Source organism: Dermochelys coriacea, chromosome 3 (assembly GCF_009764565.3).
Source record: "Dermochelys coriacea isolate rDerCor1 chromosome 3, rDerCor1.pri.v4, whole genome shotgun sequence".
Lineage (NCBI taxonomy): Eukaryota > Metazoa > Chordata > Testudines > Dermochelyidae > Dermochelys > Dermochelys coriacea.
In genome coordinates, this window is record NC_050070.1 from 169,338,782 (window position 1) to 169,365,455 (window position 26,674).

Sequence of the window (26,674 nt, forward strand, 5' to 3'; positions counted from 1 at the left end):
CCTTTTCCACTAGCCCTTTTGAACTCCAGTCTGTGACACCACCACCACCCCCCAAGCAGCCCCAAAGGCAGGGTGCTGTAAGGAACACAGCCTCTTCTTCTCCCTATCTGTAGCTGGCTGCTCCTCCCCTGGGATTGGGTGCCCTCTGTTCTAGTGTCACAGCAGCCCCTGGTGGGCGAAAGGCTTAACTGCAGCGCCTCGCAAGCAGAATGTATTTTCTGTGGAGAAAAAGAATTCTGTGGGGGATATGAATTCTGCACATACTTAGATCTACTTACCACGGGGTCCACACTACAAGACATCGACTGGAGACGCTCTCCCATCGACTCCCCTTGCATTTCTTGTTCAGGTGAAGTACAGGAGTCGACGGGAGACCAATATGAGGTTGATTTAGCAGGTCTTCACTAGACCCACTAAATCACCTGCTGATTCATCAATCACCGGACATCGAACCTCATATTGGTCTCCCGTCAACTCCTGTACTCCACCTGAACAAGAAATGCAAGGGGAGTCGATGGGAGAGAGTCTCCAGTCGATGTCTTGTAGTGTGGACCCCGTGGTAAGTAGATCTAAGTATGTCGACTTCAGCTACGTTATTCACCTAGCTAAAGTTGCGTAACTTAAATCGATCACCACAGGGGTGGTGAAGTAAAAATATGTGGGACAATACATTTGTGTAATTGTATTCTTATAGCATAATTTTAGGTGGTTTGTAACATACTTCTAGGGATGGCATAGCCTCTCTACATGAGTAGCAGAGGTAGTTTGGTGAGTAAGGATTCTATGTCATGGGGGGAATGTCTGCTTATCATTTCTTATGGGATGTGACTAGATAACCCCTTCCCCCGGCTTTCATGTATCCAAGGAAATTATATGTTGATAAGAAATAAATCTTCAGCAACATAAAATATCCTCAAATTATGTATCTTGGTTTGATTACTGAGCTTGAATTATTAGAATCCTGCTTAATTCTGGTCATCTCTCATATTGTTGTTAGGAAAGCTTATTTCATGTGAACATACAATTCAATGTTCTTCAATAATATGAACAATTTTTTAGACCCAGGGAGAATGTATCATTAGTTTAGGCAACTATGTGGAGAAGAGGATGTCAAAATTTGGTGAAAGCCTATAAAGATTTTCATATGCAATTTTTTTTAGTACGCTTGTGAAAATGATTGTTTTCATGGTTTGACAACTTCAAACTTTTATAAAAACTACTTTGAAACCAAGTTTTTTAATTGTCCTTTTCATGCTTCTTTTGTAACAGATAGTTTTAAATGTTATTACTAATACTAATACATACCTCTTATATAGTGCTTTTCATCAGTAGATCTCAAAGTGCTTTACAAAGAGAATTTTGATTATCATTTTACTTGCAACCCATTTAATACATTTGGCCTATTCTTGCCATCTTAAAACTTGAATCAGTGACCACTAAACTTAAGGAAGTGACTTCACTGTTAATGCAGACAAAACTCTCACTGAGCCCTGGTCTACACTTGGCGTTGAGGTCGAATTTAGCAGCGTTAAATTGATTTAACCCTGCACCCGCCAACATGACAAAGCCCTTTTTTCGACTTAAAGGGTTCTTAAAATCGATTTCCTTACTCCACCCCTGACGGGGATTAGCACTGAAATCGGTTTTGCTGGTTTGAATTTGGGGTACTGTGGATGCAATTAGATGGTATTGGCCTCCAGGAGTTATCCCAGAGTGCTCCATTGTGACCGCTCTGGACATCACTCTCAACTCAGATGCACTGACCAGGTAGACAGGAAGAGGCCTGCGAACTTTTGAATTTCAATTTCCTGTTTGGCCAGTGTGGCAAGCTGCAGGTGACCATGCAGAGCTCATCAGCAGAGATGACCATGATGGAGTCCCAGAATCGCAAAAGAGCTCCAGCATGGATCGAACGGGAGGTACGGGATCTGATCGCTGTATGGGGAGAGGAATCCATGCTATTAGAACTACGTTCCAGCTTTCGAAATGCCAAAACATTTGTGAAAATCTCCCTGGGCATGAACGACAGAGGCCATAACAGGGACCCGAAGCAGTGCCGCATGAAATTGAAGGATCTGAGGCAAGCCTACCAGAAAACCAGAGAGGCAAATGGCCTTTCTGGGTCAGAGCCCCAAACATGCCGCTTCTATCATGAGTTGCATGCCATTTTAGGGGGTTCAGCCACCGCTAGCCCAGCCGTGTTGTTTGACTCCTTCAATGGAGATGGAGGCAACACGGAAGCAGGTTTTGGGGACGAGGAAGACGAGGAGGAGGAGGAGGTTGTAGATAGCTCACAGCAAGCAACTGGAGAAATCGGTTTTCCCGACAGCCAGGAACTGTTCCTCACCCTGGACCTGGAGCCAGTACCCCCCGAACCCACCCAAGGCTGCTTCCCGGACACGCCAAGCGGAGAAGGGACCTCTGGTGAGTATACCTTTTTAAAATACTATACAAGGTTTAAAAGCCAGCATGTTTAATGATTGATTTGCCCCGGCATTCGTGTCTCTCCTGGATATACTCCCAAAGCCTTTGCAAAAGGTTTCTGGGGAGGGCAGCCTTATTCCATCCACCATGGTAGGACACCTTACCACTCCAGGCCAATAGCACGTACTCGGGGAATCATTGTAGAACAAAGCATTGCAGTGTATGTTTGCTGGCGTTCAAACAACATCCGTTCTTTATCTCTCTGTGTTATCCTCAGGAGAGTGGTGATATTCATGGTCACCTGGTGGAAATAGGGTGCTTTTCTTAAGAGGACATTGAGGTACCCGTTCCTGCTGGGCTGTTTGCCTATGGCTGAACAGAAATGTTCCTCACTGTTAGCCACGCGGTGGGGAGAGGCAAAATGCGACCTTGTAACGAAAGCACATGTACTATGTATGTAATGTTAACAGCAAGGTTTACATGAAAGAGTGTACCCATTGTTCTATAAAATGTGTCTTTTTAAATAGCACTGTCTCTTTTTTTTTTTTCTCCACCAGCTGCATGTGTTTCAAGGATTACAGGATCTTCTCCTTCCCAGAGGCTAGTGAAGATTAGAAGGAGAAAAAAACGCACTCACGATGAAATGTTCTCTGAGCTCATGCTCTCCTCCCATACTGACAGAGCATAGACGAATGCATGGAGGCAGACAATGTCAGAGTGCAGGAAAGCACAAAATGACGGGAGGAGAGGTTGCGGGCTGAAGAGAAGGCTGAAGCTGAAAGGTGGCGGCAGCGTGATGAGAGGAGGCAGGATTCAATGCTGAGGCTGCTGGAGGATCAAACTAATATGCTCCAGCATATGGATTAGCTGCAGGAAAGGCAGTAGGAGCACAGACCGCTGCTACACCCCCTGTGTAACCAACCGCCTTCCTCCCCAAGTTCCATAGCCTCCTCACCCAGACACCAAAGAACGCATTGGGGGGCCTCCGGTCACCCAGCCACTCCACCCCAGAGGATTGCACAAGCAACAGAAGGTTGGCATTCAATAAGTTTTAAACTTTTAAACTTTTAAAGTGTTGTGTGGCCTTGTCCTTCCCTCCTCCACCACCCCTCCTGGGCTACCTTGGTAATTATCCCCATATTAGTGCGATGAATTATTAAAGAATGTATGAATGTGAAGCAACAATGACTTTATTGCCTCTGCAAGCGGTGATTGAAGGGAGGTGGGGAGGATGGTTAGCTTACAGGGAAGTAGAGTGAACCAAGGGGCAGGGGGTTTCATCAAGAAGAAAGAAACAGAACTTCCACACCATAGTCTGGCCAGTCATGAAACTGGTTTTCAAAGCTTCTCTGATGCGCACCGCACCCTCCTGTACTCTTCTAACTGCCCTGGTGTCTGGCTGTGCGTAACCAGCAGCCAGGCAATTTGCCTCAACCTCCCACCCCACAATAAACGTCTCCCCCTTACTCTCTCAGATATTGTGGAGCACACAGCAAGCAGTAATAACAGTGGGAATATTGGTTTCGCTGAGGTCTAACCGAGTCAGTAAACTGCACCAGCGCGCTTTTAAATGTCCAAATGCACATTCTACCATCATTCTGCACTTGCTCAGCCTGTAGTTGAACAGCAGCTGACTACTCTCCAGGCTGCCTATTATGGCTTCATGAGCCATGGCATTAAGGGGTAGGCTGGGTTCCCAAGGATAACTACAGGCATTTCAACATCCCCAACGGTTATTTTCTGGCCTGGGAAAAAAGTCCCTTTCTGCAGCTTTTGAAACAGACCAGAGTTCCTGAAGATGCGAGTGTCATGTACCTTTCCCGCCATCCCATGTTGATGTTGGTGAAACATCCCTTGTGATCGACCAATGCTTGCAGCACTATTGAAAGTACCCCTTGCGGTTTATGTACTCGCTGGCTTGTTGATCCGGTGCCAAGATAGGAATATGGGTTCTGTCTATGGCCCCACCATAGTTAGGGAATCTCATCGCAGCAAAGCCATCCACTATGACCTGCACATTTCCCAGGGTCACTACCCTTGATATCAGCAGATCTTTGATTGCGTTGGCTACTTGCATCACAGCAGCCCCCACAATAGATTTGCCCACTCCAAATTGATTCCCGACTGACCGGTAGCTGTCTGGCATTGCAAGCTTCCACAGGCCTGTTGCCACTCACCTCTCAACTGTGAGGGCTGCTCCCATCTTGGTGGTATTGTGCCTCAGAGCAGGGGAAAGCAAGTCAAAGTTTCATGAAAGCGCCCTTACGCATGTGAAAGTTTTGCAGCCACTGGGAATCATCCCAGACCTGCAATGCTATGCGGTCCCACCAGTCTGTGCTTGTTTTTCGGGCCCAGAATCGGTGTTCCACCGGATGAACCTGCCCCATTAGCACCATGATGCCCACATTGGCAGGGCCCATGCTTTGAGAGAAGTCTGTGTCCATGTCCTCATCGCGCTGACGTTGCCTACTCACCCGGTTTCGCTTTGCCAGGTTCTGGTGCTGCATATACTGCTGGATAATGCGTGTGGTGTTTAATGTGCTCCTAATTATCAAAGTGATCTGAGCGGGCTCCATGCTTACTGTGGTATGGCGTCTGCACAGAAAAAAGGCGCGGAATAATTGTCTGCTGTTGCCCTGATGGAGGGAGGGGCGACTGACGACATGGCTTGTAGGGTTGGCTTACAGGGAATTAAAATCAACAAAGGGGGTGGCTTTGCGAGAAACTGAATGGCCACCTCAAGGATAGAACTCAAAACTGGGTTTAGCCGGCCGTTGATTTCACAGAGGAAGGGAGGGATGGAGAGAGGAGAAAATGAATACAAAACAAATCTGGTCTATTTCTTGTTTTGAGCCACTTCATCTATCTTTATACATCTTGCTGGCAGCACACTGTGCAGTACGACCGCTAGCCATTGTCACCTCCTGGGTGCTCGGCAGAAGACGGTGCAGTATGACTGCTGGCCATCATCATCTGCTGGCTGCAGGTTAAAAGACAATGCACTGCTGGTAGGACTCAATCGCCATGAGACGAAACAAGGGAAATGACCTGGCTGAGTTACTCCCATGTTTGCCCAGGCGCCCCTGACCTCATCGAGGTCAGTTAAAAGATCACCCAGGACTACGTCGATGACGGCTACCAGTCATACTGCACTGTCTGCTGCCAAAAGGCAATAAACTGCTGCTGTGTAGCAATGCAGTACCATGTCCGCCAGCACCCAGGAGACATATGGTGACGGTTTGCTGAGCGGGCTCCATGCTTTCCGTGATATGGCGTCTGCACAGCTAACTCAAGAAAAAAGGCACAAAACGATTGTCTGCCCTTGCTTTTACGGAGGGAGGGAGGGAAGGGGGGCCAGTGATATGTACCCAGAACCACCCGCGACAATGTTTTAGCCCCATCCGGCACTGGGATTTCTACCCAGAATTCAAATGGGCAGTGGAGATTGCGGGAACTGTGGGATAGCTACCCACAGTGCAAAGCTCCGGAAGTAGATTGTTGCCTCGGTACTGTGGACACAGTCCGCCGACTACATGCACTTAGAGCATTTGTGTGGGGACACACACACTCGACTGTATAAAAACGCTTTCTACAAACGCTGAGTCATAATTAATTTGTGAACCACTATAACCCCCAGATCCTTGTCTGCAGTACTTCTGCCTTGCTGTCCTCCATTTTGTATTTGTATTTAATTTTTCCTTCCTAAGTGTTGTACCTTGCACTTGACTTTATTGAATGTATATTGATTTATCATTTTACATCTTCTCACATCCTCCTATTGGTTACTTTTCCCTTGTTAAAATGTTTTGCTTCCTTCCCCTTAGCATGTAACTTATATCAATTTCTGCTAATTTGCATGCATGTAACTTACACGTGTAACCTTTCTGAATTTGGCCAACTATCTCTTGATCTTATCATTTTTGTTGTTTTCCCCTGAACTTCTTTACGTGCAATACGTCACCATCCTGTGGATAAAGTGCTGTGTAGAAATTATTGCTGTATTCCAAGTGCAGTCTCACCAGAGCCATTTAACCAACTGTGAGTTCCCTGCTACACAGCAAATGTTCTAAGTGGTGGAGGCCTGGCCAATAGGTCTCTGAACTATGTAGATACAGAGGCCAAAACTTGGTAGGGAGTGGGTAGCAAGATGCATCCACGGTTGCAGCCTCCACAGAATGGCTGAGCATTGGCATTTGCTCTACATCTTGAGTATGAAATGGAGGTTGTGGGGAGGAGAGGAAGAAAACTTTACTTATGGGTGTGGAAGAGCATTTGGCCCTTAGTATGTGCATATGCTTGCTTAAACTGTGGTTTTGGGGGGGGAGTCTATCCAAATCTGTGAAAAGTATAGTGCTTTCCACTGGGCATAGCTGACTTTCTTGAATCCGAAGCTGTTGACAGAGCATGCTGCCATTAAGACTATAACATTCTAAAATAGGACTGGAGTACTTGTGGCACCTTGGAGACTACTCTGAAACCTAAAATAGGACTGTTCATAAGAATCTAGCTTTCGCCCTCTTCCCCCAGCTTTTCCCATTTGGGCGTAGGATCACTATTCGGCATTGGACAATTAGCTGCATTTCATTCATGTTCTATATGTGTAATGGATAAGTGTGTGTTTAATGTTTTATTCTTCTGGCAGCCAAAGTGAAAATAATTATTTGATCTGGCATAAGTGACCATCTGTGTGGTAAAATGAGATTGATTATATAGTTACATAAAGACAACTTCACTGGACTCTTATTTCATGATTGCGGCCAAACTCCCAGGAAGGCAAAATTGTGTGACAAGGTTCTTGCTGCAATTAGTGAGATGGACTTTGATATTTCTTTATGAAAATGAAGGAAGTTTGAACCTTAGTTAATTGTGAATCTCAGCTGATCACTGATAAATGATGATGTAAAAATAGGGGTAGGGTTTTATAGCAGAGCAGTTTTTCCCCCTGATAAAAAAAAAAAAAATCAAGAAATAAATTCCATTCTGCTTGAGCTTTTTAGTCTTGTTTGTTTCCTTCTATCTAAACCTATTAATCAGGAAATTGCAGTCCTGGGAAGAGAGATGCCAATCAGGTAAAACAAGATAAGGACAGTTTTTAAAAAACAAAAGAAAACTAGAAGGATGCAATTGCTAGGTAAGACTCAAAAAAATATGAGATGTTAAATCTCCCTTTGTTGTTTCCAGTCAGGACAGCTCACTGCATTTGACTTCTTGAGGAATTCAACAGAAGATCAATTTTAGTTGGCAGTCCCAATGCTGGTTATGGAAATATGAGTAAAAGCCAACCTGATTAATGGGGATAAGGGCAGGTTTTGCAAATAGACAGGAGAGTAGCACAAGAAAGTAAATCCAGTTTAACATCAGTGCTGCACTAACTAGAGATGCCACAAAAAATGAGCAGTGTTCAGATAAGATCTACTGGAATGCAGGGAAAAGACCATCTTTGGGTTTCTGTAACAATAGATTCTGAAGACTTTTACAGTTGAAGGACCACCCTACTGAAACAGAATGAGCCCATAGAATCCAAAAAAGTGAACAGTTTTAGAAGTATGACAGGTTTCAGAGTAGCAGCCGTGTTAGTCTGTATTCGCAAAAAGAAAAGGAATACTTGTGGCACCTTAGAGACTAACAAATTTATTAGAGCATAAGCTTTCGTGAGCTACAGCTCACTTCATCGGATGCATTTTCTAGGGGAGCCACCTTGTGGACAAAAAAGATATTTGTGGCAGCATGTGATTTTGTTTTTAAATAAATAACCAATTTGAGCTGCAGCTAACAAGACACATTGTGGAGTTTGTTCCAGCTTTAAAAAAAAACTTTAACTAATATTGTGTCTTTGTTAGAGCACACCCATTAATCTGAAATAGTAAGAATAACTTTTTATCTAGAAGATATTTGAAAATGTCAAAATATACTAGAATGGATGGTTGCTACAATACCAAACTATGACATCCCATGTTGTTGGAGCCTGTGACGTTTCCCAGGGGTGTGATGCACTTTGCTAACCCCGAGGAAGCCTTGTCTGTGCCTGCTGAGGATCAGCTCTCCAACTTCACTGGCCAAGGGCATAAAGTTGCCAGGTGCCCAGTTTTCGACCAGCAAGTCCGATTGAAAAGGGTACCAGGCAGTATCTGGTCAGATTCACTGACTGGACACCAAAAGTCCGGTTACGATAGGTGGGGAGCTGGGGGAGGTGCTGGGTAATCAACCTTCAGCAGCCCCTGCTCAGCCAGAGCTGCCTCCTACCTGCATCTCATGGGCGGGCAGGCTCTGCATCAGGCTGCAGCTCGGGAGCAGAGAGAGCCCAGCGAGGAGGGAGGTGGAGAGGATCCAGCTGTGAGGAAAGGGGAGAGGAGCGAGTCGGGGGTGGGGCCTTTGGGGAAGAGGTGTAGTGTGTGGCAGGACCTCAGAGGAAGGAGTGGGGCAGGAGCATCTGGTTGTCAGCAGTTAGAAAGTTGGCAAGTCTACATGGGCAACACAAGCACCGCAGCCCCACCTTGGAGGCCTATGCTGGTCCCACTGTATTTACAGTTTAGCAATAGGCATGGTCCAACCCCTGAGTCCCCTGAGCATCTCCCTGGAGTATAAACGGAACACCCAGCTTACCAGTTCCTCCTCAGAATTCTGCTCTGCTTCAGATACAGCACTTAGATGTGTTTGAGTGAAATCAAGAATAGGTTTATTTTAACAAAAAAATAGAGATTCAAGTAATAGCAAGTAGAAGTATGGAAACAAATTGTTACAAATAAAAATCATAATTTTTGCATTCTAGAGCCTAGACTTAATTAACAAGGTACTATCCTATCTAATAAAGTATTGCTCACCAGTGCTTTACAGCTAGTTTGGCTGTGACTCCTCTTCCATGACACACAACATGCTGTCAGCTTGTGTCCCTCATGAAGGATCCAGTGTGTTTCTTTGCATTTGATCTTAGTTGTAAACAGGACATCCTGGTGCTGATTGTTTAGGTTTTTTCTCTGCAGATTTTTTCTCTTGTGGATTTCACAAATCTTTCAACTGGTATCCGGCCCAGTATGCAAATAGGCATCCATTTTGAGGAATGCAATACACAATACTCTCATGGCTAGAGATAAGCATCTTGTTACCTCCTGACTGAAAGGAGCACGTCTGAGATATGCTACCTCCTGGTGACCTGCCTTAACTCCCAGAATTTAAGTACATAATTTTTATTATAGTTATTAGGGCTGTCAATTAATTGCAGTTAACTCAAGCAATTAACTCAAAACAAATTAACCCAATTAAAAAAATTAATTGCAATTACTTGCAGTTTTAATCGCACAGTTAAACAATATTAGAATACCAATTTAAATTTATTATAAATATTTTGGATTTTTTTCTACATTTTCAAATATATTGATTTCAGTTACAACACAGAATACAAAGTATACAGTGCTCACTTTATAGTTTTGATTACAAATATTTGCCCTGTAAAAAAGATAAACAAAAGAAATACTATTTTTTCAGGTTTCAGAGTAGCAGCCTTGTTAGTCTGTATCCGCAAAAAGAAAAGGAGTACTTGTGGCACCTTAGAGACTAACAAATTTATTTGAGCATAAGCTTTCGTGAGCTACAGCTCACTTCAGTTCACATCATACAAGTACTGTAGTGCAATCTCTATCACGTAAGTGCAGTTTAGAGCCTACAAGTCGTTTGTAAAGTTTTTTTTATTTTTCAGTCCAGTTATGTAAACAAATAATTCTAAATTTGTAAATTGCACTTTCATGATTAAGAGATTACACTACAATACTTGTATGAGGTGAACTGAAAAATACTATTTCTTTTGTTTATCTTTTTACAGTGCAAATATTTGTAATCAAAACTATAAAGTAAGCACTGTACACTTTGTATTCTGTGTTGTATTTGAAATCAATATATTTGAAAATGTCCAAATATATTTAAATAAATGTTGTTCTATTGTTTAACAGTGCGATTTAAAACTACAATTAATCGTGATTATTTTTTAATCTGTCAGGATTAACTTTTTTTAATCCTTGGACAGCCCTAATAGTTATATTACTCATTAAATATTATATGTATACACATTTCATGATGATTATGACAACCTTGGTAGAAACCACATGTCACTCTTTGGTGAACTATTATGCATATATCAGACCCAGGCGGCCCCTGTAAATCGCTGTGCACCCCGTGCCATTTTTCAGTTGGTACCGAGTCACTGGTTCACAGAGCCTTAGTTCTTCTCTTGCTTGATTTTAATATTGATTCAAAATTACTTTGATTGTTTAACTGATAAATTATTAAACTGTAACATTTATTGGATTATGTCCAGTGATTAAGAAAGTCGGGTACTGTGGTGATAGGGTCCACATAATCTAGATAGATTAAAGAAGGAAATTGATAATACAGCCTTCCCTAGGCCTCCCATAATACTAGTGTGATAGATGATGCATTCTTTGGACATGACCAACAAATTGTAGGCTTAAAAACACTGTGATGTTCTGTACCTCGGGGGAACACCCTACACTCCCATGTTCATCTTTATAAAATGATTGTGTGGTATCCAATGCAAAGTTTGTCATAGTGAGTGTCTTCAGAAAGCTCATGATGCACTGAGCATGTTATAGTTATAGTGATGTTTTAGTAATTTTTACAGTAATGTTACAGGTTATAATTGAAAGTGTTAAGATCAGCTTAGAATGCATTTTGCTTTTATTTCATTTGACTAAATCTGGCTTGTTATACTTACATTTTAAGTGATTATAAATCAATCTTTATATTTAATAACTCTGTTTGTTCTACCTGAAGCAGTGTGTTTGGTTTGAAGAGTATCAGAGGCTCCCCTTGGGATAACAAGCCTGGTACATATCAATTTCTTGGTTAAATTGACAAACTCATATAAGCTTGCAGTATCCAGTAACTGGATACTGCAAGACGGAGGTTCCTAATGTTGTGTCTGGGACCAGAGATATTGGCTAGTGTCATTCGGTTGCAAGTAGCTGGGAGCAGCTTACATGCCAGAGGCTGTGCTTGAACAGCCCAGGGGTTCTCACAGCACAGCAGGGTAAGGCTGGCTCCCAGAATCAAGGATTGGCGTGACCTAGCTGAGCACTGGTCCTGGTAACACCAGAGGGGAACGTCACAAACGCCGACTCTATTCACAAGCTATTTTCTTATTATTCTGAAAGCCTTGTAACAAGAGGAACTAGGTACATGCTCTGAATATACCATGCTTAACTGGGTTATTGAGGTAGAACCCTCAGGTAACTATGAGGAGTGAGGGTGGTGATAAAGAATGTCTTGAAGTAGAAATTAATAGTGAGGTATGCCTGGGTCTCTGTAGTTGATCCCCTCAATAACCAGGCTGTGCAGGACATTCAGAAAAGGAATGTGTTATCGAACACATGAAAGATTATTTTTCTCTTTGAAAACTGAGCCCCTTTCAAATTTGAGCCAGCAAAGCATGTTTTTTTAAAAAATGTATTGCTTAAGAAACATAAGAATCATCACTCTCTTTGTTCGTGGCTTAAGTGTTGAGTGCTCATATCCTGAGACCAACTTAAAAAAGAGAATGAAAATAGTGTCTTAGAGCTCCAACCATGGTTGGGGCCCTATTGTTCTAGACATCTCACACAAGACAATCACTGCCCCCATACAGCTTCTACCTAGAGCTGATTTCATTCTATACAGTTCCACTTTGATCCGTATACTACATCTGAGTTTAACTGAAGTCTGTCCTAACCCCCTGCCATGCTACCTACAGTTCTGTTTTGCTTTGTTTTTCATGGCTTGATCGCACAATCACTGCCTTGTGTACACATTTTATTTGACCAACAAATAATCTATAATCATTGCTTCGGGCCAAAGATCCTTTTTCTTCAGACATGGCAGCTATAAGAAAATCATAGCTTATATAATGTGAGGGACATTATTTACCTTTTTATTGTGACTGGCACTGACACAATGCAGATAAATGTACACTCGGCATTGTGGATGCAGGAAGATTAACTCCTGAAAAGTGCTGAGTGGAGTAAACGGAATTGTAAATCCTAAGCAGGTAGGAGGAGTAGGTCTAGTAACTCGTGTGTAGAGATAACTAATATTAACCATCACACAAGGTTGGGTGTGTGTGGAATGGTTATTAAATATATATCAATATAATGTGATGGTGCTGAACATGCAATAAAATGTGCATCCATGTGATAAATGCATCATAGGTTCTGCAAATTATCAAGCATCTTTGACCATTTCACCTAACCCTTGCTCACTAATTCATTTTACCCATCCTAGATTACAAATCTCAAAACAGCTTCATAAAGTTGCCATTATTTTTAAGTCAGCCTGTTAGAGATGGTTTTTCCTTCTTTTCTTACCCTTCAAGTATAGAATTGTCCTGCTCTGCTCCCCAAACTACATTAATTCCAAGCCAAGAATTGGCAGTATTTAGTTCTGAGCCAGTGATGGGTTTGAGGTCTCGTGTCTCACAACCCTGCATAGGTAGAAATGGAATGTTTTATACCATTGGAAAAGGGAGATTTAAAGTTTTGACCTTTTAGGTATAGAAAAATTGGTTTAACGTTATTTTAGAGATGTTTATGGCTCCTTCTGAATCCTCTACAATTGGACTCATGGTAATAAGTAGAGTCCCATGTTTTTCGTAAATATGAAACACAAAATAAAACAATAACATTCATCCTGCAGCAGTGGCTCCTGTCCTGCCGGCCTGGGCCTGACTTCCTGCTCTGGGTGTTGCAGCTTGGCATATGTGGTTACAGAACTGCTCAGGTTTTTGGCCCGGCCACTCCGCTGTCATGGTGATGGGATGAGTGGGGAAATTTAAGTGAATGGCATTGCAACCTGGCACATGGCCACTCACTCAAATTTGGCTCAGCCACCTCTCCATCATCACGGTGGAGGGGTGGCCTGGCCAAGCCAAACCTGAGTGGTGCTACCACCCTGTGCACCAGATTGTAATGCCCAGAGCAGGGAGCCAGACCCATCCTGCAGGACAGGATCTGCCACTGTGGGGTGGGCTTGCTCTGCAACCCCCCACACCCCCTGGGGGATAAAATAGTTATTCTGTGTGGATAAAATTGGTAAAACAAAACGATTCAAAATTCCCCCAAAATAGCGCATGAAAATTATTTAAATAAAATTTTCACAGGGCTCTAGTAATAAAGCAGAGGCTTTATAGGCAGAGGCATAAAAAAACCTCAAATATTAAAACAGACTAAAACACGTTGACAATATGTGCCATATACAGAAAATATGGTTCTGTGGTGTAAAGGTTGTTTTTTTTATCAGCATTCATTGGAATGACCTGCATAATTTATGAATGGTGAGGCCACAACCCCAAACTCGTGCTGATAAAACTTTCATTACACACCTCGCAGGCATTCATGTATATCTTATCGGTACTGATTCCTATCACTCTTACAGCTGTTTTTCTTGAGCTGGGAATGTATTACTTTGAAACTTTCCTTGAGGTATGGTTTAGAATGTTTTCTCTGAAGAAAAAGGTGGGTCTGAAGCCCTGTCTGCTATTGTCCTGAAAGTTTATTAGCCAGAATCATAGTTAAAGCTAGACTGCTTTATAGGACAGTGCTAATGGACTAGGAAGGTACCTACACTTGAGAAATAGCTGAATTTGGTATTGGATTAGACGCTACCTGCCACAACCCTTCTCGTCCCTAAGATGGTATTAAATAGTCCTACTAGAGTGGATGTGGTGAACAGGTTTCAAAATTCATTGTGGCAAAGTGTGCCAGTCAACTAATTTTGCCATGTCTGTTGTACTTTGCTATGATGAGTATTGAACTCTGACTCCCATACACCCTAATGGAACCACCATTTAATATTCACTTTGGGGGAGAGCCAGGTGATGCTGTCATATTTGTCGTTAGGTGTCAAATAGAGCAGGTTAATAGGGCCATAGCCAAGAAAGGGGCATGTAAATGGTTTATGATAGAGGGCATCTCTGTCAGTGTTGGCCAGGGAAACCATGCCAGCAAGAACAATACTTAAACATAAGGCTTCTTACTAATGGCTTTCTCTTTTTAATGTAGGTTAGACCTACAGTCTGTATTCATACTTTTCAGCTAGGCTCATTAATACCTTAAGTAAATTCTTTTCCATAAAATGCTCCTGTTAAGCTTAGGTTATTAGTGCCTACATATTTTCCAGATCTCAGTTTTCATCTGCAAATATATTCTTATGAAAATATAGCAGAGATGCTACCAGCTTGAAGAGAGCTCTGTGTAAGCTTGAAAGCTTGTCTCTTTCACTGACAGAAGTTGGTCTAATAAAAATATTACCTCACTCACCTTGTCCTGCCAGTTTTACTGGAAACTGTTTGAATAACTAATTTCATGCTTATTGATCCATTTTAGCTTTCTTAATATTTCTGCAAATACAGGGGTCAGTTGTATTTTCTTTTTCCAGGTAGCTTTTATTATATTTTTAATAATGATACCTATATCTTTTCAAAGAGAAAACACCTTCTTTAGAAATACTGTCTGGAGTGAGTGCTCTTCAAATGTAGAGGCACAGGTAGAGCACAGCAGACAAACAAACTCCAAATAAATTTAACCATGTTGTAATCAGGGGTCAAATTCTAGCCCTACTAAAGTTAATGGGTATTTTGGTGTTGACTTCAGTAGGAGAAGGATTTCATCCCAGGTCTCTCTAAAGGACTTCTCTACGCTAAAAGTAGAATTATGTAATGGGATATAGTTACACCGGGGCTGCATTTGGATTGTCCAAGTCCTTAACATTATTCAAGGACCCAGATAATGTTCCATTTAACTGTAAAATGGAACTGTTATAATCAGAACAGCATACAACTATACTGCAACCTACTTTCTTATATTTTTATTTGTTGTGTAGACTGGCTTAAATTACTCTCCCCTGTAGCACCACAGAAGGATAATCTAGTAAGAGAGTTAGGTCTAGTCTACGTTGACAAGTTACATGGATGTGAAAAAACCACCTCCACAACCAACGTAGCTATGCTGACAAAACTCCCAGTGTAGATGCAGCTGTGTGAACAGAAAAGAGCTTCCATCAACACAGGTAATTTAGTTCAGGAAGATGGCATTCTGACACAGAAACATTCCTTCTATTGGTGTAAGCTGCATCTATTCTAAGGAGCTGTCCCAGTATAGTCTCTGTAGTGTAGGCATAACCTTAGAATGCTTCCTGTTGCTCCCTCACAGAAAAGCTTTATTACACCCAAAAACTAGGACTTTAGCACTTGAAGCTAAAGGGAGTCTTCTCATACTGTTCTACTTCCTTGGTGATCTTGTTATATTGCAGCAGAATTGCTCAAGGTGCCACACCTGCTGCTGACTGACAGTGGAAGCCATGTCAGGTTAAAAATCTTATTTTAAAAACTCTTGTGTTACAAAAACATTGTTTTATTATCATGGGAACAATTTAATATATAACTTCCATTGTTAATGCTTTTACTTTTTCTGTTTGTGATCTTAATGATTAGTTTCTTGTCTCACTTTCTGATTCTCATATAGTATCATAATACCATTTTAAATCATCTAAGAGCAGTCTTTAATATTACAATTGTATAGCATAGTTCATCTGAGGATCTCTGGGTGCATTGCAAACGTTAACCCTGCAATTACCTGTTAGCCAGGGTAAATATTATCCCAATTTAACAGGATGAGAAACAGATACACAGAGAGGTTGAAGACCTTATTTTCAGAAGTACAGAACACCGACTCCTCCGGTTGAAGTAAAGAAATAGCAGGCCCTAACGTGACTTGCCCAAGGTCAAATATAGTCTGTGGAAGAACGGAGACTAGAACTTAGATCTCCTGACTCCCAGCCCTGTGCTTTAATTAGAATACCGTGCTTCTGTACTGTGTAAGCATAAGGTACTACTGAAATGTAGCCACCTCTGGGTGTTTCTGATTTTTTTTAACACTTTAAGTCTGCTCTTAATAGAACAGCATCCATAGTTTTATCAGAGCAAACAATATTTCTTCTGAGCCTTCTATACCCAATGGTTAACAAACTAGATGATACCAGATTTGCATTAATAGCAGTTGTGAAGAAAAAACCCATGAAGAATTATGAAGCAATTTAAATATATGCTGGCTGATTGACGTGCAGTGCTTTTTCTAAATATATTGACTTTTGTTTGTTATAATTACTTGGTAAAATTCATTTAACTAAGTACAAAAGAGAATTAAATGTTGCAGCTGGTAGATTCTAAAACAAGTTGCTGAGAATGTACTATACTTTATTTCCTATCAGGTTGGATAGTGTAGATTTTCAGTTCACTGGAGTTTTGGCACTGTGGGAAAGAAGGAAATCAACGAAAGACTTATCAACCTGATACCACTGAGACAGCAGAGAGGAGTGTATGTTTGGCAGTGTTTTGTTAGAGAGACTCACTAGTGTTTTGATATTATGAGGAGACGTTGCAAGAGAGACTGTTATGGCTATTGGGAAAGGGGACAGGAGGGATACACTGCTATTTAGAATGTCTCAGATATGGAAATGTAGCATCCAAAAAAAGTGGTGTTTGGAATAATGAGGGGAATAAAATGCAGCAGCAGTGCATTCAGGGTCTGGGAAACTTCATGTTGGTTTTGTGACAATGAGGAGCTATTAAGCAGGGAGAATTGAAGAGGCATGTGTGACATAGCAAAGGAACAAGAGAAAATACAAGAATGAAAAAAGGTCATTTTTAAAGAGTCGTTGCCTAGCATTTCATAATGCTATTAGGACACCTTCCAACCTTCCCTAGAGGGCTATATTGTTTAAAACATTACACAATTAGCCTTAGGTCGTTCTGTTACCTCAAATCCTTTTCAGCCTAATGAATTCCATGTTTAAATAGCAGTGAAAGTCCACTGAAGAGAATAAACGCATAGCAAAGCATGAGAAGGACAAATGGAAGGTGCAGCAGAAAACAGAATCTATTATAAAAATAATTTCACTTCAGACTGCCTTTTTCAGGCCACATAGATACAGTTGTCTCTTGCATTTACTTGGGAGACCAAGGCACACGAAGCAGTCTTATATAAGAGAAGCCAAAAGGCACTTATATTAGAGAGTCCACTAATGAGAGTGGAGAGCGTTTGTTCCCTGACTTTTCCTTTCTTTTTTTTCCCAGGCTTGCTGAGGCTAAAACATGCTCTCTGAGAAAAGGAAAGTGAGATAATGGGGATGGTAATTGGTATAGTGAAAAGGGTGGCTTTTTTTATTCGCAAGATGTTTAATTAGCAAATTAGTTAGATAAGAGGCCAGATTTATGGGGAAATATGAATTCACTATGGAGCTTCACTGCCCTTTAGGCCATAGTTTAAAAGTTAGTGATCCTCTTCATACACTGAGGGAAATGTTTCTAAGCAGTGCTTCATAATTAGCCACCTCATTTTGACACTTTGACATGAGATTGGTTCTTTGGTCCCACTTCTGTAGTTAAATGTTAAAAAGTTACTGGAACATCTAGAATCCAACCTAGATATTCTGACAAAAGTACCAAAATTGGGAGGCCAAGCTTGAAACCCTGTAACAAGGTTACAAAGACATTGTAATTGTCACTCCTTTAGAAAATATAAAGAAAACTACCAATCCACTTATCTTGGCATCCTGAAAGTTCAGAAGGCAAGAAGTGTGCCTCCCCAGGAGTAAACAATGTAGGCTATATGGAAATAGTTTTAAATTTTAATTGATGTTTCTGAATCTACTGCCGGCATTCTGTCTTAAAATAGTTAGATTGTTTGTGGCAGTTTGGGAAATCAGATTATATTGCCTTCAATACTGGTATAACAATCTGGTAAAAAATCCAACTTTATTGCTTTATGTAGAATTGTTGCATGTGGTGTCCCATAAATATCATAAGAATCACTGGTTAACTTTGTAAACAGTTGTGCCATAAAGTTCTCTGATTTTGCCCCTCTTCCCCACAAAAAACAATTGTAAAAGGCAGTGCTTTTTAAATGGCTAGCCTACTATAATCTTAAAATTGTCCTTCATTTATGGATGCAGGTATGGATATTCTAAAGCACACCCACATATGCAGCTACCTAATCCTGCTCAGGTGGGCAGGATTTGGTTTATACCATAAAACAAAACCAATAGTTTTAATGGTATCACTGGGTAATATCTTCTTGCCCTCCCCTCTATCTATCCCTGTTGTCATGTGATAGGCTCATCTTTAGATCTCTTTATACACTGAGCTCTTTTATTTATATATAAATATTAATCAGATTTAGCTCATATTGCTGCTTGTTAAAATCTTGTAGCAATATTTCAGTATGCTTATACACTGAAGATTTAGCATTTGTGTAACCTGCTTTATAAATTCCAGACAGATAGAGCAGCTTCATTGTTGAGCATGAAGGGCGATTTGTTCTAAGACACAGAAGAGCTAAGTAACAGCTTTTTTAGATAAAGGAAATGCAGTGGATCTAATTTACCTAGATTTCAGTAAGGCATTTGATACTGTGCCACATGGGGAATTATTAGTTAAATTGGAGAAGATGGGGATCAATATGAACATCAAAAGGTGGATAAGGAATTGGTTAAAGGGGAGACTGCAACGGGTCCTACTGAAAGGAGAACTGTCAGGTTGGAGGGAGGTTACCAGTGGAGTTCCTCAGGGATCGGGGTTTGGGACCAATCTTATTTAATCTTTTATTACTGACCTTGGCACAAAAAGTGGGAGTGTGCTAATAAAGTTTGCAGATGATACAAAGCTGGGAGGTATTGCCAATTCAGAGAAGGATCGGGATATTATACAGGAGGATCTGGACGACCTTGTAAACTGGAGTAATAGTAATAGGATGAAATTTAATAGTGAGAAGTGTAAGGTTATGCATGGATTAATAACAAGAATTTTAGTTATAAGTTGGGAACGCATCAATTAGAAGTAACGGAAGAGGAGAAGGACCTTAGAGTATTGGTTGATCATGGATGACTATGAACTGCCAATGTGATATGGCTGTGAAAAAGCTAATGCAGTTTTGGGATGCATCAGGAGAGGCATTCCAGTAGAGATAAGGAGGTTTTAGTACCATTATACAAGGCACTGGTGAGACCTCACCTAGAATACTGTGTGCAGTTCTAGTCTCCCATGTTTAAAAAGGATGAATTCAAACTGGAGCAGGTACAGAGAAGGGCTACTAGGATGATCCGAGGAATGGAAAACTTATCTTATGAAAGGAGACTCAAGGAGCTTGGCTTGTTTAGCCTAACTAAAAGAAGGTTGAGGGGAGATATGATTGCTCTCTATAATATATCAGAGGGATAAATACAGGATAGGGAGAGGAATTATTTCAACTCAGCACCAATGTGGACACAAGAACAAATGGGTATAAACTGGCCACCAGGAAGTTTAAACTTGAAATCAGACAAAGGTTTTTAACCATCAGAGGAGTGAAGTTTTGGAATAGCCTTCCAAGGAAGCAGTGGGGGCAAAAGATCTATCTGGTTTAAGATTCTACTCGATAAGTTTATGGAGGAGATGGTATGATGGGATTTTGGTAAGTAATTGATCTTTAAATATTCAGGGTAAATAGGCCTAATCCCCTGAGATGGGATATTAGATGGATGGGATCTGAGTTACCCAGGAAAGAATTTTCTGTAGTATCTGTCTGGTGAATCTTGCCCATATGCTCAGGGTTTAGCTCATCGCCATATTTGGGGTTGGGAAGGAATTTTCCTCCAGGGCAGATTGGAAGAGGCCCTGGAGGTTTTAGCCTTCCTCTGTAGCATGGGGCATGGGTGACTTGAGGGAGGCTTCTCTGCTCCTTGAAGTCTTTAAACCATGATTTAAGGACTTCAATAGCTCAGACATAGGTGAGGTTTTTTGTAGGAATGGGTGGATGAGATTCTGTGGCCTGCGCCGTGCAGGAGGTCGGACTAGATGATCAGAATGGTCCCTTCTGACCTTAGTATCTATGAATCTATTAATGCTAACTACATCCTTCACAAATCCTCAAATCCCAAAGAATTTCCTTCCCAAAGAGGTATAAGAATCTTCTCAGAGTGTGTGGTGTTGGGGTGGATGGGTTTATTTGGTTTTTTTTATCCACCAATTCTATTGTCCATGGATCACTTTATAGGAAAAATAGGAACGAATACCACACTACATCTTTTTTTTTTTTTTTCATTTAACCCTTTGTACACTGCAGAGGTGTGTGGGCTCTGTGCAGCCTTGATGATGATCTGCAGTTGCTAGGTACTGATGATTTCTATGTCCTTAGCATTCATTTTAGTGGTGATCTGAAATATTCCACTGTTTTGAAGGTTAAGTATTATTTGAGCTGTAAATGAGAGGGAACACAGACCAATTTAATAGTTTTATTCTGTTATCGGGTATTTTTGAGAGAAAAGTGGGGGGCTTTCTTACACGTAGAATGACCTTTAATAGATCCAGTCACATTGTTCTGTTCTTTCTTTTGGTAGGATTTTTCCAATTAAAGATGTACCTGCACAGCCTGAAGCCCTCACTGATTGGCTATATCAACGATTCATTGAAAAAGAGGATCTCTTGTCACATTTTTACAAAACAGGTAGCATGTTGTCTCCCCTAAGAGAACACTTAATAATGGTTTGCATTTTGTATACTGGCTTTCATGCAAGGATCTCAGAATAATTTTAAGAAAATTTAATTACTATTCATAACACCATCCTGAAATAGACATTTGTTATCCATGTTTTGTGTGTGGGGAAAGTATATAAAATAATGAATCATATACGGAGGAGAGATCAGGAGCTTCTGTTCTTCCTATCTCAGAGCAGAGGTGAAATCAAAAGGTGACAAATGCAAAGCTGTTAAAAGGAAATGCCATTTCACTCACCACATACTTATACTATGGAACTCATTGCCACAAGATGTCACTAAGAGCAAGAATTTAGCTCAAGATTCAGAGAGTGACTGGATCTTTATATGTATACCAAAAATACTAAGAGTTAATGCTTACAAGTTTTGGAAGTGATATAAAAACTTCATGCTTCAGAGCTTAAAATTTTAATGAATAGGGTTTAAGATGAGGGCTTCTCTGGGGGGCAATTAACCACATGTTGGTTTTACACCTTCCTCTGATGTATCCGGTAACTGTCTACTGTTAGGGACAGGATAATGATTAGATGACAGTGAGTCAGAAAATGCCATACTGGATCAATAGCCTATTAACTGAAGGATTCACAGCACATCGGTGTCATAGAACTCAGGAGTCTTAGTCCAAGCACCAGACCCCACACTCTCCCTCAAAACATGAAGGAATATTGGTAAATACAACACAGCATACAATAAAGTACCCTAAATGAAGACAGATCACAGATTAACAAATTATGGGACGCTGGTATATTGCTGAAGGGACACTGGCAAGTATCACGCATTTTGTAACTTCATTTTTATATGCACTCTTCTTTGAAAATAAAGCTGGGGATACATTTCCTCAAGGTTTTTTTCCTTTTCCATTTGACCAACGTTGAAGTTTACCAGCTCTCCTCTAATAGCCCTGTGTTTTTGTACTGTATAGAGAAAAGATAAATTACCCATGATAAGAAAAAAAAACAGTTTGTGTTAGTTTTATTTTGGGGGGCTTTTTGGTTTCCTTTACAAAACTGGATGAGTGAAAAACATTGTTTTTTCATTTAGACATTTATATGTAGGAAAGGAAATTTCAGACGGTGATGTTACCTGATTAGACTGACCTGGATTTGAAATACTGCAAATTATTGCCTTTTATAGGAAAACAAAGCTTCTTTGTTAAATTTCTTATGCAGTTGCCTAAAAACAGTCATCCAGTCAGGCCCACTCAGTTAAGTCAACATTCCAAAGTGTGTCTATGGTAAACAGAGATTGGATTATTCATTGTTAATACTAATGGGTGATCCTTCATAAAACTTTAGAGATATTATAATTTGTAAATATGGTAGGTGCTTGAAATATTAATAATCTCATAACATCCTACTATAATGTCATGTGCACCTCACTTTGAGAAGACTAACTAGCCTTTGCCACATCAGACTCATCAAAATACTCAATACAATGGGTCTTTATATCCAAAAACATCTCCATTGGGTCAGATCCTGTAATGTGTTGCATGGGGCAGATCTTGCACAATTACAAAGTCTCTGACTTCACTGGAGCCCCATGTGGGTGAAGTACGTTGCAAGATTGGGGCCTTAGGGTATGTCTGCACAGCATTTTGTAGTGAATGGGGAGTGAGTCTCCCAGCTCAGGGTAGTGTTCTAAAACCAGCTGTATAGACGGTGTTTTTAAAAGTTGTGGCAGTGAAAAACCTAAATGATTTGATTAGCTAAGAATTCCAAGCAGGAAAATGAAAACCTTCTAATTCCGTGCTCAAAAACTATTAGTTCTAGGTACGTTCACGTATGTAATCATTTATTTTTCTAAGAGCTAGATTATAGTTTATTAATTGATGCTTAGTATATTGTCAATGGAAGTAGTCATAAACTCGTATACGCTGGAGCAGACCCTTAGCTTGTCTAAATTAGCTTAGTTTAGTTATGACATTATACACAAGTGGAGGATTTGCTCCTATAATTTTACCCTGTGATATCTTATTGCAGAAGAGCTGCTCTCAATTCAGTGACAATCCAAGTAGCCAGTAGGTCCTCAGGCTAAATGTGAAGGGAATGTCAGAGCTTCGATGAGCACTTGCTTTTTTTTTTTTTTTTTGTTTTTTGTTTTGCTGCCACATTATATATCGCTGTGCCTGCTGCAACAGCTAGGTTGTTTCATCACTTTCACTTTCTTCATAAACACTATTTAGTGAGTCATGTCTCAGCTTATAAAGCTTTCCCCAGACAGAATTTTTGGCATGCAGTAACTTACTCAGAAGTAAGTTACTGTGCAGTATTAAAAACATAGTAGCCCAGTGAATGATCAGTGTTTTGTTTAAAAAAGAAAATAGTTTGGGGTTTGTATGTAGTTTTGTTTTTAACTGCAGTTATATAATTCAAACAGTTTTAAAAAAAAAAGACAAGCAATCTATAATATCTGTTCTCTATTAGAATGTTTTATTTGGAGGGAGCAGGTGAAATTAATCTTAAATTAAAAAAAAAAGCACGCACTGTTTTTACAAAACTTTCCTTTTTGCTGACTAGATATCAAGCACTCCCAAATTAGACTGGAGAAAACTCTCTATCATATAACCCTGGAGCACGTTTAAAGAGACTTTGCTGAGAACTGGGGCAGGAGAGAGAATTGATTATTTGGGTGGGGATGAATAAGAATGAGCGAATGCAGTGGTGACTGGATAAATAGATGTGCAAAGGGTGAATTGTGTGTGCATAACCAAGTCTGAGTTGTTGGTGAATAAATGGGGTGGAGTGGTTGTCTTCTGAGAGAGAGAGAGAGAGAGAGAGTCTCTGCAGGCTGGTGGGAGGTAATTTGTCAAAGTTTATATACGAGTTAGTGTGTGCATAGGGAAAGAGAAAAAAGCCTTGTGTACACTAAGTTTTTTCTTAAACATTTCTATGGGTGCAGTTCATCAGAGATAACAAATGTGGAAGCAGTAGTATGTATGTATAAACTCATTGCTATGTCTAAATCTATGCTATTTGTAAATTCTAACGTAAAAAGGTAAAGTTGTACTGATATGACTTTCCTTTTCCATCCATCCACTTTTAGACGAAACTTAGTGGTACTCTCATAATGCCCCTGCAAGCACTTCTAATTTGTAGTATCATGAGGGGGGTTTTAATACCAGCTTTGCACATGAAAAATGGAAAAACTGGTTCACAGCTGCCAAGTTTTGTGCAGCTTTGACATTTTATGGAAATTATTTAATGTAGTAACTTGCATATTTGCAAATACTTTGCATATGACCATAAAGTTCAGTTTATGGTCAACTTTATCCTGCCCAAGTTGTGTCAGGGGTAGGACACACAGCTGTGCAAAACTTGGCAGTTATAAGGTTTTAGGCATGCATAGGGTAGGCAAGTGGCATGCATAGGGTAGGCAAGTGGGACTGGAGTCTAGGGGTTCTGGGATAGGCCTGCAGTCTGGTGTCTAGGATTGCTGAGTTATAGTTTGGTGTGGGAGTGTCTGGGGTAGGTGGAAAGGTGCTGTCTGGGAGAGAGAGAGAGATCTGGCAAGGGTCTCACTGGGAGTCCTAGGTCTGAAGTGTCTGAGTGTCTGTTAGAAGAACTGAGGGTATTACCGAGTCCTCTCATCTTCTGTCCCTACTGGTCAGCCAACACCTGCTGTTCTGTCCCTACTCAAATCCAGCAATTGGGAGTAGCCAAGGAAAGACCAGCAGACCACCTGCTGGCCTGAATTCAGGCTCCATAGCAGCCTCTAGTAGGGTGATCAGATAGAAAGTGTGAAATATCGGGATGGGACTTGGGAGTAATAGGTGCCTATGCAAGAAAAATTACCAAATATTGGGACTGTCCCTAATATCAGGACATCTGGTTACCGTAGCCTCTAGTGCCCATAGGCATATTTGCAACTCTTGTTTGCAGCACAAGCCCAACTCAGTGAGTGAGATTCTAGCTGAGATGTGGGCAGACACAGGATTGCCAATGCATGATTGTCATGTGAGATGACACTTGGCAGCCACCCTGGTTGGAGAACGTTCACAGCGAGTGAAACTAAAGCAAAGTCTTAAATTCAAAGACTTGCAGAGATGTGGTTGAGATAATGATCAGGTTGGGAGGGAAAGCATTTTGACAAATAAGTTAGAAAAATCCATGTTTGGGCCACCTAATTGTACTTGTTTTTATCAGTATGGAAGGAACACTAATTTAACATTTTTTTTCCACTTTGTAAAGACAGAATTGTACTGTAGGAAATTATATTCTGAAAAATTACCACCCTAAGGCAGACAACCAACTGATTTCTTGTAACCACCATCACTGTCAGCACAGGCAATGCTGCTAAAGAATAGTGCACTTGTAAACTATAGCTCCTATTGCAGAAGGATTAACAATGCTATTTCTTGTCTTCTAGGAGCATTTCCTCCTCTTCAGGGTCAAGCAAAGGGCTATTTCCCGAGAGATGACCCTCAACACTTGTGGCTAATTGTCATACAGTCCCTTGCATTTTTGTCGGGCGTTATGTGGTACTGCATCCTTCGGTATTTTTATCATTGCCTATTTTAGAAGTGGAAAGGGACCTGAGGACACTTTGAGAAACCAGGCTCTTGCAAACCTGCATCATGTTTATGTGTGCAAATGTGGATATACAAGAGTAAAGGAAAATGCTGGATGGATTTTAACCCCTCTTAGGGGAGATTTTAAACTCCACTAAAAGTGAGGATCAATAATATCGTGACCTGATGATGTATTTTAAGAACTGTCCGTATTTTTAAATGGTGGATACCCCCCACACTCTTAAACAAATTCAGCATTTGGACAAGAGGTGCAATTGTACAACCACCGTAGAAGAAAGTCTGCAACAAAAAAGTTCTAACATCGCAGGTATTTCTCGGCATTGTAGTTAAAACTCAGAAAATTCATCAATTTTGTTTTCTCCAGTAGTCTGCACTAAAAAGTTGTGTGGTTAGAGATCCTTTATTTGCAAAAACTCAAGTTTTACTGCTGGGATCAGTTAAACATATTCTGCAGAGCTGGTTACAGTATCTTAACTGCTCCTTGATCAGCCATCGTTGTATTAGACACGCCATTCCTAGGACAACACCCAAGTGAGAGCCAGTGTCAGCAATGTTTTTTGGGAGAAAAGTGCTCTGAAAGATGTTTCAGTATCATAATGTGTTTAAAAATTATGTGCATCTGATAAATCAGCCCATTACCATTGAGTTCCATGTTCCAGTGTATTCCTTTTTGTGAGGGAACTTTAAAAAGTCACATCACTTGATTAGTTCCCTTTGTGGTTAAAATGTGTTCCATAATTGATGATTGTCTTTTGCAAATGCACTTTAAAGATGAAAATACAGTGAAGGAAGGTATATAGCTTACAAGAAAAAGCAAGCTTTATCTATAGCATCTTGGAATTTTAAGAGGCATTAACTCTTCCTGCTGCCCTTCTGTGTTGGATACCAAACTTTAGCAATATGACGGTGTTATAGCTTAGAGACCTTTTTTCCATTTGTTGCAACAGCACTAAATACATTGTTAGCAGGGTTTACGCAAATCATCAATATTTTGCTTAGGAAGAAATATTAGGAAGCTGGTGTCTTTTAAAAAAGTGGGTATAAGTGCTGGCCTAAAGCTATAGGAAAATGTTCAACCTACTTGTGGCGGAGGGGGGTGGGGGGGAGAATAACTGTACAGAGAGCAGTATTAACCTGCCACCATGCTAAAAGTG

General features: G+C 40.7%; 1 protein-coding gene across 6 annotated transcripts in view; it reads left to right on the forward strand.

Moving 5' to 3' along the window:
* LPGAT1 (lysophosphatidylglycerol acyltransferase 1) overlaps positions 1–26,285 on the forward strand; it is a 135,275-nt gene extending 108,990 nt beyond the window's left edge. For 4 of the 6 annotated variants that reach the window (XM_038397149.2, XM_038397152.2, XM_043511783.1 and 1 more), the window contains 2 exons: positions 20,836–20,942; positions 25,358–26,285. In XM_038397149.2, coding sequence (XP_038253077.1) covers positions 20,836–20,942; positions 25,358–25,509 — 259 coding nt within the window. In that variant the 3' untranslated portion in view covers positions 25,510–26,285. Of the gene's footprint in view, positions 1–1,820; positions 1,878–20,835; positions 20,943–25,357 lie in introns of those variants that run through there. The other 2 variants (XM_038397153.2, XM_043511784.1) reach the window with 2 other exon arrangements.
* Positions 26,286–26,674: the final 389 nt, after the last annotated feature.